The 14,332-nt window shown below is 31.7% G+C and overlaps 3 protein-coding genes across 3 annotated transcripts in view; 2 read left to right on the forward strand and 1 right to left on the reverse strand.

Moving 5' to 3' along the window:
- Positions 1–596, forward strand: part of LOC108690082 (DNA-directed RNA polymerases I, II, and III subunit RPABC5) — a 1,407-nt gene extending 811 nt beyond the window's left edge. Inside the window, exon 2 of the mRNA XM_018197191.1 lies at positions 114–596. Within this exon, the coding sequence (XP_018052680.1) occupies positions 114–222 (109 nt within the window). The 3' untranslated portion in view covers positions 223–596. The remainder of the gene's footprint in view (positions 1–113) is intronic.
- A 1,155-nt stretch (positions 597–1,751) lies between these two features.
- Positions 1,752–13,017, reverse strand: LOC108688804 (proton-coupled amino acid transporter-like protein pathetic). Its single transcript, XM_018195228.1, has 12 exons — positions 12,971–13,017; positions 11,764–11,986; positions 11,218–11,581; positions 10,271–10,671; positions 4,120–4,158; positions 3,881–3,969; positions 3,667–3,765; positions 3,311–3,461; positions 3,087–3,208; positions 2,459–3,007; positions 2,208–2,374; positions 1,752–2,117 (listed from the first exon to the last, which is right to left on the reverse strand). Exons 5-12 carry the CDS (start codon positions 4,129–4,131, stop codon positions 1,873–1,875), a joined length of 1,434 nt encoding a protein of 477 aa, XP_018050717.1. The 5' UTR covers positions 4,132–4,158; positions 10,271–10,671; positions 11,218–11,581; positions 11,764–11,986; positions 12,971–13,017; the 3' UTR covers positions 1,752–1,872.
- Positions 12,822–14,106, forward strand: LOC108688556. Its single transcript, XM_018194861.1, has 2 exons — positions 12,822–13,670; positions 13,738–14,106. Exons 1-2 carry the CDS (start codon positions 12,822–12,824, stop codon positions 14,104–14,106), a joined length of 1,218 nt encoding a protein of 405 aa, XP_018050350.1.
- Positions 14,107–14,332: the final 226 nt, after the last annotated feature.

Raw genomic sequence — 14,332 nt, forward strand, 5'->3', positions numbered from 1 at the left:
ATCTAGAATATTAGAGTAATAAAGAATAGTATAAAATTATATATAATATATATAAAATATATATTAAAATGACAAAAAGATAAAGTATGATTATAAAGATATGTATGTTACAGAGATGCCTTGGATGCGCTAGGTCTGAAAAGATACTGCTGTCGTAGGATGCTGCTTGGACATGTAGATTTAATTGAAAAATTACTTAACTATGCACCGCTAGAGAAATAAATTTTATTTGTTATGCCGACATTATTGGATCTTTTTTGAACATTCACAAGATGTATATGTAACTCCATAATGTATACTGAGAAAACGATTAAAGTTATTCTATTGTATAGTTTTAACATTTTATATTTTAATAATGCGCTTATATAATAAATATAGCTTATAAGTTTACAAGGAAAAAAATAAAAGAATGTTTTATTTGTAAAATATTCAAATTATTTATCTTTTAATTGGTGATGATAACAAAACATAATTCGATTACAGCATTGATATTTTATGTAAAATCTATTCATATTACAATATTACATATATGATATTTCATGTAAGACAAAAAATGGAAAAATGATTTGAGGAATAAAGCTGTCTTTACAAAATATAAAATCATTTATATTTTATGTAACTTCAGCCAGTGCAATGCGTTACAAATAGCAAGTTTCATTTATATCGATATAAACGTTTATCCGTTTATAAAAGAGGAGGAACAGTATATTACGTGTCCCTTATGTAATCTATGATGTAAAAATACAAAGTGAAACGTTCTCGCAAATGTATAGTAGAAGAATGAATTTGGACCCAAATTTGATTAGCTGCTCTAAGTATGCTACTGCTATTATATATGCAGGAAATTGCATTTGGACCCAAATTTGATTGGTTGTTTTCAGTATGCTATCACTCTTATATGCAACGTTTCGCCTTATCTTATTACACCATACATTTACACCATACAATTCGGAAAAGTATATTTTGATGTTAATTTTAAATGCAATGCAGGAAGGCTGTGTGATACACTTTGTTTGAGCAATATATTTTTTTTTCACAGATAATACACATTCGTTCATGTAAACTGTAGTTTTTGCGGTTCCAAATTCTTAAAACATCTTTTTTAAAATATGTTAATTTTTATATTTTATAATATAATATTTTTATAATATTAAAATACAAACTAATACAATATTAAATTGCAACATTTGAGCGAAATTAATAAAATTACGCGCGACACGTTATTTTTTTTATCCATATCTTTTTATAAGAGATTATGTAAAAATAATTTCTGTAAATTGGTAAATTAGCTAAAAATTGATAAATTATCTAAAACTTCTTTAATTACATTTTGTATAAATGCAGAACTTTTATATAAAATTAAAAACATGCCAATAATATAAAAATTATTTCCTACAGAAATTTCACGCATTCTTTAGTATACATTCGTACATTACGCTCACGATAATTCATTATTTTGAATTTTCTGTTAAATGAATACTGCTGTTGCCCCTAAATCTAAATCTGCTTTTAATTTCTGTCCTATAAAATATCCGTATGTTATTTTAAAAATTAATTAAAAAATTGTATAAGTTTTTTATACAAGTATAGAAAAAAATACACTGATTTTCCTTAAAAAGATCCTATTAAAATCGTGGATCTAAAAAAAATTCATATTTATAAGAGTCTGAAATCTCAAAGTATATCAGAAAATTTGATCTATATACAATTTAAATACATTTGATTCTGTGAAATTCCAATAAAATCTGCGAGTATATAATATATATTTAATACCGTTAGTCATACCATGGATAGATCTAAATTTGGTAAAAAATTTTGTTGTATATCATAGAAATATTTGTACTAGATAAAAAACGGAAAATGTTTTGTCTATCAAGCATTATATAATTTTACTATATCCATTATAGCACTACGTGATCCAAATATTAATGCCATCAGACCTATCACGCATATAATTACATTCTTTAAGGCTACCCAGTTTCCTGGTCCGAAGCCGACATCCCAGTACGTTACGGTCTCAATGAAAACTGGAATAAGAAGGCCCAAAATGGAGAAACAAAATGCACCAATTAGGCCGATGAATGGTTCGATTGTCGGTACGGCCACAGCAAGGATAACTGTATAATACGAATTATTCCATAATACATCATTAATTTTTGTACTTAGAAGATATTTTAAAAATATATAAGATCTCGATATACACATACCTGCACCTATTACTAGCACCGTCCTTACGAAGTAATTGGCTAAAAGCGGCTTCTTCTCAAAACGATGTTTTACACCGTTCCATGCAATATCGAGGCACACGTAGAATTGTAAACCAAAAGTACAAAAGACGGCTAAGGCAATCAATATCTTCACAACTTGTGCCGCTCTGTAAAGTAGTTACCGATATAGAGATAAAGAAAATCAAATTGAACATATGCTGTTATAAGAATAAAAGTTTACAAATTCTTACATTTCTTCTGTTGGTAGATTTAGAGTGATACTACCCAGCGTCTCATCCTGATATTTAGCATATCCGAGAAACCCAAGAAAAATATATACAAGCGTAACACCAGACATTCCTTTGTTGAGAACTCCGCAAATTCCTACAAAGTGTTGCGGCGTCTTCATGCTGTTCTCCAGAGGCATCACTACGCCAATCGCTTCCATAGCAAAGATAGTGATGCTGAAAAACTGCGGGAAGCTTTCGATTGTAGCTACTAAAGGCACTGAGGACAATGGCGGCAAATCCCAAACGAGATAGTAAAATGTTATTCCCAGTCCTGTTCCCATAAAAATGTTCGCCACCATCGAAACTGGCGCGAGATACTTCAAGTCGGGTATCCAACTAAGAAGGATCAGCGGAATCAGCAAATAAGCAGTGATCAAACGGATATTGTATTCGCCAACATTAACATCTTGATAATGCTCGATAATTTGCTTGATATTAGCGGCCACGATTACTGCGTACACACTGCAGGTACCGTAATATGTAGTAAATAAACTAATCTGTATGAGATATCTGTAAACAAACGAGAAATTCGCTAATTAAAAAAGTTGCTAAAGAATTAATCATATGTTCGAAAAACAAAGTTAATAACCTGGAAGGTTTCGCGAACTTTCTTGCCCATTGAGGTCCGGTACTAAAAGCTGTTTCAGCAACTTCAGCAAATCCCATTTCTGCTTTTCGAGTTTTGTAATACAGCACATGCGCACATTTGACCTGAAAATAAGATACGTTAATCAATCTTAGCTTATGAAAGATGAAATCAAGCTATCTATAATGATAACTACTAAATATGAATCTTTATCTCCAAAAACTCACCAGAATATATGCGCAATGCGTGCATACGAATGCAACGAGAATCGTGGCAAAGATACCTAAAAGCAGTCCAGCACTCTTAAAAGCTATGGGCATAGCTAGTATTCCAGTGCCAAGAGAAGCTTTTAATAAGTGCGTTAACGTATCGCAATCCCTGAAGATATCATAATATAGTTGCTTACACATTAATCACGTCAATCCAACTCATTAAAAATTAACGACTAAGATAAAAATATATATAATATATATCACAAAATTCGCTTTATAGATATAAAAGAGTACATAAAAACACAAAGTTAAAACAAAATATATGCGTGTGTGTTACGAGATTATTATTAAAGAATGATGTTAATTCTTACGTTGTCGGATTGTCGACTTTGCGTTCCGCAAAGGGATCGAAACTTTTCTCATCACCCAGTGCGGCTTCAACATCACGTGGTGTAACTTGTACTATATATCTGAGAGTTAAATGAATATAAAGCTTTTAGTAATTCGCATTTTGCACGTTTTGTATTATAAATCACATGTTATTCTCTCGATTAATGTTTTCAATAAAATTAATCGGAGTCTTACTTGGCGGACAGAACGCCATCTTTAAGATTGGATCCATCTTGAGGCAGAAAGGTATCCAACTCTGTCGGTGGCTTCTCATTTGCGTTAGTCTATGTTAAAAATAAGATACCATGAATAGTGTTTATTGTAATGAGATGAGATGACATCAGTAGCGTGAATGAGTTGCGCAAGATAATTATGACGCGAATAAATTATAAAAATATGCAATAACAGAATTATATTGCAAGATGGATGCTTACCGTTGTAGGCATGTTGTTGACGTATTATTTGTGCGTCACCTGAAATATATACAACAAAACAATCAATATTTTGATTATATTGTTTTATTTTAAAATTTTAAACGGATTTAACAAATTTATAAGTACGTTATTATAACACAAATTTTATTTATATACTTTATCATTTTACCTTATCATTTACCTATTACATTATATTGACGTTATTGCGTATTTTTAAAATATTATGATTTCAATAAATTGACAGAATTCCTCTCGATATTTGTTACAGATTAAGTTCATTTATACGTACATTCTTATCTTTGAACACACCTTGAACTTTGAAACGTCTGTGATGTAAAAAAACGGCACATATAAGATAATTCCCGCTTTACAATCGACAGTGTCGTTATTTTTGCTTATGACAAGTGAATAGATGTGTAAATTTGTTATGCAAAATTGTTACGGTTTACTTCACGCGTTTTTACTGGCTATACATGGATTTGTCGCTATTGTAAAAGGACATTATGACTCACACTTAACATTATTCTAACTTATTGTCATCATTGTTATAGATCTTCACGGTCTTCAATTTAAGATAAATCGAAGAAATGAAAAACTTAATGTAGAACGCACGCGGACAGAAATGCCTATCAATCTGAACTCGCCGAAGTATCGGAACGTATTCAAAAAATGTTTCTCTTTGAATATTCATCATGAATGTGCATTATGATTCATGACTGATAATTATTAGCGTATTAATAATATTATTAATAAATTATTAATAGCGTATTATTAATAAATTAATAACTGTTATTATAATTAGAAAAATAACTTTTATATCATATTTTTATACAAGGGTATACCAAATTAAAATTTTTTTAGGAGAAATGGATAAATTTAAGAAAAAAGTCTTTGTAGAGATTTGCTTATTTTTTGCTTCTATTATATATATAAAAAAATCGCAAAAAATAAAAATTTTTTATGAATTTTTTGCTTAAATTTTGCATTGTTGTAAAAGCCCAACATTTTAACAATGCCTTTATTTAAAAAATGACAACATAAATCTAAACAATTAAGTAAAAAATGAGCAAAAAATATGAAATCTTTCTTGTGCTATTAGATTTCTTTTGAATAAAATATTTTTTTAAAGAAAATTTTTATTTTTCGTTTATTTATTATTTATATATAACTTACGCATATTGTTACTTCCTTAATGAAAATATTGTTCAAAATGTAGGCACATGCAAAATTTCGAATTAAAAATTTTTGATTTTATATATTAATATAAATATTAATAAATAAATATATATTAATGTTAATATTATTCATACTAATATTGATAATATACTAATATCATTTTTATTCTTAATATTGTCTTATATTGATATTATTAATTTATGTTACCGTTTTTCAAATAATTATCAGTATTCATAATGCATGAATGTGTACACTAGAAAAATAATGCCATAAACACATAAACATGAAAAGAAATACAAGAAAATTTAAAATAGCGATTAGATTCCGTGTAAAATTTTTGACTTTTTCACATGTTGAGAATTGTATTAGAATGTCAAGCACGATTAGATACTTAAATTGCGTTGTATTCGCCGTAATTATGTTAAACGAGATTGTATTGTACATGTGAAAGAGCGTTAACTTTACCACTTCCGGGTTCGCGAACTCGACTTTGCTTAGATAAAGTAAACAATCGTACATATGTGCAGAGGTTGATAAAATGCGATAATCTGATACTTTAATTATTAGAAGAAGCACAGGGCAGATGCAACAAAGAAGTTACACGCTTGGCGTTTTCAGAGAAGAACTCTTCAACGCATCTTGAAAAATCTGTCGAATAACAGTATTTTAAGAAATGACGTGAATATTCTTAAAATTTTTCTACAAGCAAGCCGTTTTTTTTTTATTATGTTTTTTTATTACGTCGTTATATTTATTTTATGCTTTCCTGTTATTTTAGCAGATAAAAGATTAGCATTTTCAAGGAGTAAAAGAAATGCGACGAGAATTCATAGCAGAGTGCAAATTTTCTATGTGTTAAAATAAGCTAATGACGTTTTTTCGCGCTGAAATCACATCTCAGTATATAAGCTTTGTCGTCATTTTGAATTATGTCATTATTGTAATAAATGAACGATATACATACACAATTATGAGAAAAATATGAAAATACAAGGCAGACACAATGATCGTTACCATCGATATACCACTATGTATTTATAATTCATAAATGTATTTATAATTCATAAAAGCAAATATATTTCTAGCGAAAATAGCATAAATTGACGTCAAACTAACGTCAACTTTGCTAGGATCTCTCTGCAACACATTCTAAGTGTAAATCTTGATTGATGTAGAATTGATACACCATTACGAGAGCAGTTTTTGACTGAATAATGTTGAATATAAGAATAAAAGTAGTAACAGAAACGGTTCAATGACTATATTTACATCGTGCGTTTAATTCGCGATCTGTACAAGGAATCCTGTTTATCCTATAGCCTATAAGTTATACAAAGGCACATATTGTATAGATCGTACAAGCGCACGTATAAACATACCATTAATCATCAGTGAGATAATTCTCTAAATGCTTTATTTTGAAACAAGACGAAAAGACCTGCAGTCGTTAACTTCCTATGAACGAACGGACGGATGATTCATCTTTTTGCTTTAATGATTAAATTTAAGATCGAGTGTATATATTTTAAAATACACAAAATTGCAGAACATTATCATAAGTGATCTATTCTCACTGTTTATTATTGATCTGTTATTACGATCTGAATATAATTGGCCGTGACGGAATTTTTACACTAAATGGCACTTAACGCCACGAGATCAAATGATAATCAAATGATTGAATTGAAGATCGATGTACACAAAACAGTCCTTGGTCCCCCACGACGGAATAGAAAGCTTCAGGTTGTAGAACAAGGTCTATGATCTAATCTGTTGTATGCGGCCAACTCGAGATTAAACAACAGCCATTTGTCTTATTTATCCCACAATGATATCGAAAGACTTTATTACGCAGGTAACCTAATGAAGAAAAAGAATTATTGAATTAACGAATTAATGAAGAATTAATGAATTACGAGAGTAGATAAACTATCAGATAAACTCAAGTTGCAGTAATAAGCTTGAGTATTAACGTCATTAGTTGATTACTTTACTCATCTGACAATTGCTAAATCGGTCATTAAACTTAGGACTTAATTCCCTGTTAATTGCGATTAATCTTATACCTAAAACGATATCAGAGCTGACTTCCTTCCAAGTTAATCAAGATAATAATATTCCAAGATAATAAAATACATTTTTTACAGTTATTCCAAGATAATAAAATACATTTCACATTATCTGTAAAATCAAATAGATTTAACCGCATCGATGCCACCTCGTCGCCAAGTTTTGAAAGATTAATTTTAGGTGCGCAAAGAAGAGGGAGGAAATTACAAGAGTATCTTTTGCCAAGCGTGTTCACCGATCATGCGAGAAATATGATAATCATTTGCGCAAATCGCAAAAAGAAAACGAAGTCTCGTGTGCTTAACACGTGAGTACTAACGTTACGCAACATTGATTATCATAAAATAAAACAGCGAATACGATATTGAACACTTACATTTTGAAATAAACTCATATAACAAATAAAATAATTGTATTTTAAACAATTAAAAATAAAAACAGATAAAACGGCATTTCTATAACATAAATATAAATTTTCCTTGAAAAATAAATTTCTACTTGAAAGCAGTAAAAAGTGAGCACACGTTAAAGAACTGATTAATAATCCAATAGTACCGCATCAAATTGCAAATAACGTCGTTGAAGAAACGCAAGTTGATATGGTGACTATCTTATCAGAAGTTACCATTTGAAGGGTTGCGTTCTCCATAACTGAAAACTTTTGATTTTATTATACTCGGGTCAAAGATAAACGGTTCATAAACCGTCGAACTAAGTGTGGAAAACAAGGCTGCAATTATTTCGATGAATTACAATAGGTCAGTATTGAAACTGCATAAATTATACATTATTCGTCCTCAAATGACAGAGAGAGAGAGAGAGAGAGAGAGAGAGAGAGAGAGAGAGAGAGAGAATTTACAATAACTAATCCCAGTATTTTCTTATAACGACAGATGTGACCAAATGTTTATGAAATAGCGAATTCGATTGGATGCACTCAGTATGCACTGGTGCACATTAAAACCGTTGCGCGTACACAGATTAATATAAAAATGTGTGTTAATATAAATACAAAAATGGATTAAATTATGAAATTCTCAATACATTTTATGTTGCTTAAAGTTAAATAAAATTAAAGTAAAATCTATATTTTATAATTTGAAATATTTGCATGCGGCTTTAATACGCACAGATGCGCACTAGAGTGTCCAACGAATTCGTTAAAACTATGATTATATATAGCCAATCATTAAGGAGTTTTTGCAATAACGAGATTCAGATATGATAAACGCTAAAATTATGTTATTTTTTTCTTAATTAATTGTTAAGAAGAAGATAATCTGACTTTAGTGTTCATTGTATCTGGATAAATGGTATTGCAAAAACTCCCTATTATTTCCATTAAAATTATAAAAGTTCAAACAATAAAACGTTTAAGAAAATCGCGAGAAATTTCAGGATAAGCAAGATTTAAATGACATGAAATGAGAGGATGCTAAAGATACCTGTACAGATAATCGCTAAATATATTCGATGAATGCAGTCTTGGCATTTATAGAACAAACCATACACGCAAAAACTTTTCGCTATAGAATTCAACTTCTGGGAAAAGAATGAATGACCAAGTGTATTTTCCTGCAAAAGCATAATATCAATTTTAAAATTGCCATTTCAGATACGAATCAGCAATTTTCTGTATCTTTGAATCAGTCATTGCGAATGGTCTTCATCGCGCTGACGTGATATTTCATACGTTAAAGAATGTGTTAACGTATTATAATTGCAAAATATTGTCATCAGTATTCGAGAAGTATACCCAAAGAAAGATTTACATTTTGAGCAATTATAAGAGAATCTGATGATAAACATCCTTCGTAGAAGCATGATATACTATGAGTTTTAATCATAGAATCTATAAATTGGTTTATTACCCGGAAAGCCACTACCTGCCTCAAAAGCTGACTTATCTTTCTTTCCCGTCTGTACATCCGATACGTCTATAGTCTCACACCTGTGTCAGCTTATTGCGTTTCGATAAATTTGCGCACCGATAACGCCGTCTTTTCTGTGACTATATCGTGGAAGAAACGCGCGCGAGCGGCTGCCGGCGATCATCCGAAACATCAGTACGCCGTTACATCATGCAAATGTACTATAATGATAAAGACGCCATGGCCATAGAAGTGTGAACATGACCATAGAAGTACTCTATGTGGTTTCTTTCGCGAGCAGCTGCTACATTCAAGGAAATATTATACTTGTACGTATGACTCATTTTAGTCGGGAAATACTTGAGATATAGGTAAATCGATGATCTTCTATTTAATTGTGATATATTATGTAACAGCAATAAACAGCAATGTTAAAAATGATTATAGCATTACAGTAATAATGATTTAACACTATATATTGCGCAATAACAATAATATATAATATATATTGTACAATATATTCCACGAACTTGCAGACTTGAACAAATATGAGAAACGGAAAATAATTTTTATTTTAACAAAAATATTTAACTTAATTTTTATAATCATTCATTTTCGTAATTACATTTTTCGTAAATTACTTTTCTTGATTTTGTATGGATATATATATATATATATATATACACACTCGTACACATACGTATTTCTTATCTATAATATGAAATAAAAATAGAACAGAATAAAATGAGAATAGATAGAACAAGAAATATATATATATATATATATAGGTCCCTTAATTACGTTTGTTTTGCAACTATCTTTTTTTATAATGTGACCTGCTTTACATCTTTTGTCTCGAAATCCTACTATTCCACAAATTTATCACAGCCGTCACAGTCAAGATCTCATGCGCATGAATGATGATCCAAAAATATCGACGCGGGAAAGACCCAGGATACAGACAAAGTTCTTATGGCGTTGCCACAAAGTACGGGTAGGAATCGAAGAATCGATCGAAAGAACGTGACGCTCACCTGCCAAATAGTTCGCCGATGATAGTTTCTACGTGTTGCGAATGCCTAAGAATCAAGCCCGTCTCGCCGGCGGTTACCTCATTCCTAAGTGCAGGATCGTTTGATGGGCGCGAGTTTCAGAGCGCGCTGTTCTCATACGGTACTTATATAGTTCCACGAATCGTTCAAAAGACCGCGGCCGACTGCCGTCGCGACTTCATTACTTGGCTACTTTCCACCACCACATCGCCTCCTTCACCACCGTATCTTCGTCGCCACCACTGCCGGCACCGCTGCCGCCGCCATCTTTCGAGTCTTTATGGCAGAGGTCGTCGTTCGGCCACCGTTATCGATTCCCGCCGATCGGCCTTTGGAACTTTACGAGCGGCGCAAATCCAAGGTTTACACAAAATCACTGTTACCTGCAAAATGATCCTCAGTATGATCCTCAATACCTAGAGTACCTCGAGTAGTGCACTATCACGCTATATTTTTATAGGACCTTTCAGGAAATATCTTCTACTTCGCGTTACCGTCAAAAGAAAATTGCAGAACTGAGAAAAAAAATACTAAATTTTAATAAATATTATTATTATTTATTATTTTGAATATTATCAACTAAACGTTTATTAAACATTTAGTAAACTAAACTTACAGTAACTAAATATTTATTCAATAAAAAGACGATAATTAAGTCAAATTAATGGTTTTTGTATCTAAATATAAATATTTTAATATAAATATAGTTAAGTCAAATTAATGTTAATATAAATATTTTAATTATAAATTAAATATTTAGATATTATTAGTTATTATATATTAAGTACTATTCTCAAACAAATGACTTATTAAAATTTAGTACATTCTCTTCAGAGTATCGTTTCGTTGTATGTGGAACTGAACGAGATAACTTGAAAAAAAAAAACAGGAAAAAAAAGTGAACTTGTAGCTTCCACATCGTCCCTCACCTAAATCCGTATCGTGTGACGCGCCAGAAATGGGCGCCTGAAGACGTCTAACAATAAGTCTGGCCTGCACGTGGCTCGTTGACTTCTCGATTTGAATGCACTCGGCGCATGATGAAATTCGGCGAGCCTATGTCATGCTCGCCATTGTGACACGCTGCTATCCGTTACGACGTCAACGATGTGTGTCGCGCGCGTTCATTATCGCGTGTGGTTCATTATCGTAACACGAGCGCATGGGATACACGATTTTTGCTATTACCGTCAATATAAATATTATATAATCAATGTCATATTTAGACCGTTCAAAATGAGCGATGATTAGATATAATTCTCCTTGAAGAAACTCGCATAGTTATAGTATTATCTGCAAAAAAAAAATCTATAGTATTACCTGCAAAAACATTCTTAAATACATATTTAATAGAAAATTATTCCGGAACGTTTCACATTATGAAACGCTTTGTAATTGAACTAATTTTGTCAGAAACTCATGACGAAATGTTTTAATTTCGATATTTAGGGTCACAGAATAGGCCAATTATGTACTTCAGTTCAAGTTCAGCCGTCTAGAATGTTAATTCGTCTTCACTTAGTAGGGCGATGGCGGGACCGCAATTTTGTCCAATCGAACATTGGTCGTACGAATAATTAGTCGGATGGACATCGTAGGCAAGGTCACAAAAAAGACAGGCTTAACTTGTGTATAAATGATAAAGACGGTCAAAATGATCCACAAATTAGAGGTTTCACATGAGAACGCCAACCATGTCTGAAATTAAATATCCGGAATATCATACCAGTAATATGATAAGAGTGCATGCAACAGTTTTGCTGCTGTGTCAGAAAAACCATGTAAGAACGATAACTCTATTATGCGTATTCTGTTCTATATTTTCATCAATGACGATTTTATTAATTGTAATTGAAAATTAACGTAATCAAATATGTATAATAATACATTTAAAATATAAGAGATCTCTCTTTGAAAGATCCTATTTAAAATTCGAAGAAATTAATTAAGTATCCACATAAAGATTTTGCAAGAATAAATAGAAATTATACAGAATTAAAAGTAGTAATTAAAATCTTTCAAAACATATACATATAAACATAGCTCGAAAGCTCTAAAAATATACAAAACGTAACCCTAATATTTACTTTAAATTCCACTGAAGTTACGTTTCTTCTAAAGCCACGAATTGCTATCTGTGCAATAAACAGTAATAAATTATTAATTAAATCAATTATATCATAAACATGCTTATTTTTTTTGTTCGTTCTTCTGTCAATCATTTCATTTAAAAGATCTATTTGAAGCTTGAACTTTGATAGACGAAACAGTGTCAAGTCATTGACACGTCAGTGGCAAGCGTAGCTGTCAATATTGTCAATAATCTCGATCATGCTTCAAAATTTTCTTACTATTTAAAATTTATCTCCAGTGAAATTTTCACGTATTAGCATTACAGTATTCAATTTCGAGGACAGTTCAATTAATGGAAAAATTTATTATACAATCAAGTTGAAATTAATCAATCAATCAATCAACCGTTCAACAAGAGCAATTTACTTATGTAATATCATTGAAAAATATTTAATCAACAATGTTAACCGGAAAGAACAATATGGTCATGTACGAGCAAGCCCCCTCGAGTGTATGCAAGGAGCATTACTTATTTTTGTTGGAATTATACGTTAAACAGGCGTCAGGCGACCGCCTAACCAAGTTGAATCGGATGTTTTTCATACCTACCAGCGTCCATTTTGGATTCCTCGACTTTGTAAATGAGAATGATCTAGTGATCACTCCGGTAAATCCCCTTTTCCAACCGCAAGTAGGCATCATTGATGAAGCTGAAGTATTCAATGTTGGAAAATCAGTATTGTTCACTATCGATTCTGAGGCGGCTATGAACCGCGCTGCAAAAATGATCCTTAAATTCACGGTGAAGAAGCAGATGCCAGAGGCCATCAAGCCGGATGTCTTAGTAGGAACTGGCGAGCTGGACTTGTCCGGCCAGTATGCGGCTTTGCGAATAGAGATGATGGACTGGAAAAATGGTGTTACAATGCCCAAAGAGTTTGATGGTCAAGTGCCATTGATTTATAATGATAACTTGACGGACAATCTGGATATCTTTGTAAGAATCTCTGGTCTCGGACAGATGATTGTCACAGAATTTGACGCACCAATCGCACAGGATCCTTCAACATTTATTTTCGGCGCTGGAGAAGCTGATCAGATTTTATTGTACAAATGTCGCAAAGTGGACTCTCGTATTCTTGATGTTTTCGAAGGTTCCTGCGAGGATTTTCAAAGACCAATAACTTTTCCTATGTGCATACCAGAGAAGTATCCTTGTATATCGTGTGGGAAATTAGCAGCTGTTGAAAAGAGGAATGAGAAAATAAGAAAAAAAAGAATCGATGGGATGATTGAAAGAAAGGATACAGTATGTATTTAGAAAATTAAGAAATAATTCCTCGATTAGACATCTAAGCTCAGTTCTGATTTTTCAGCCATCAAAAGATTCTGTTCGCGATTCGTCTCAGCCTTGCGGCAAGCCGGTAATTCTTAAAGTATCCGGTCTCTTCGATAATGGTGACAATCTCGGAAAGAAACCTACAATAACAGTTGCCGCAGAATCTGCAGCAACGAAACCAGGCAAGCCATCTGATCCTGACCATGATATTTTTGTTTTGAGAATCGGTAAAAAGGGCCTCGTTGGGGTTGGCGAGAAATCTGATATACAGCTAGAGATGAAAACCCCGAAAGGACCTGAAAGAAGGCCCCCGATTAGATATGAGACCAGAGATGTGCAGACAGATGAGCGCCGCAAAGAACTGCCGAAAGAGCAAATTAAGAAGAAGATTAAGAAGAAAAAATGAAACACTTCTTTATTTAAATTCAAGAGTCAAGTTCTTATAATATTCTAAGCATAAATCTAAGGAATTAATTTTGTATCTTTTCTTATTGTCAATTTTCGATTTTAATACATTTGTTTGTTGATACAATTGTTGTGTAATAAACATGTATTTACATTAAAATTTTTTAGATTTTAATTTTTTCTTTTTATTAATTAAATTTTTTATTCCTTTAAATTTTTACTTTTTA

Source organism: Atta colombica, unplaced genomic scaffold (genome assembly GCF_001594045.1).
Source record: "Atta colombica isolate Treedump-2 unplaced genomic scaffold, Acol1.0 scaffold105, whole genome shotgun sequence".
In the NCBI taxonomy this organism is placed as follows: Eukaryota; Metazoa; Arthropoda; class Insecta; order Hymenoptera; family Formicidae; genus Atta; species Atta colombica.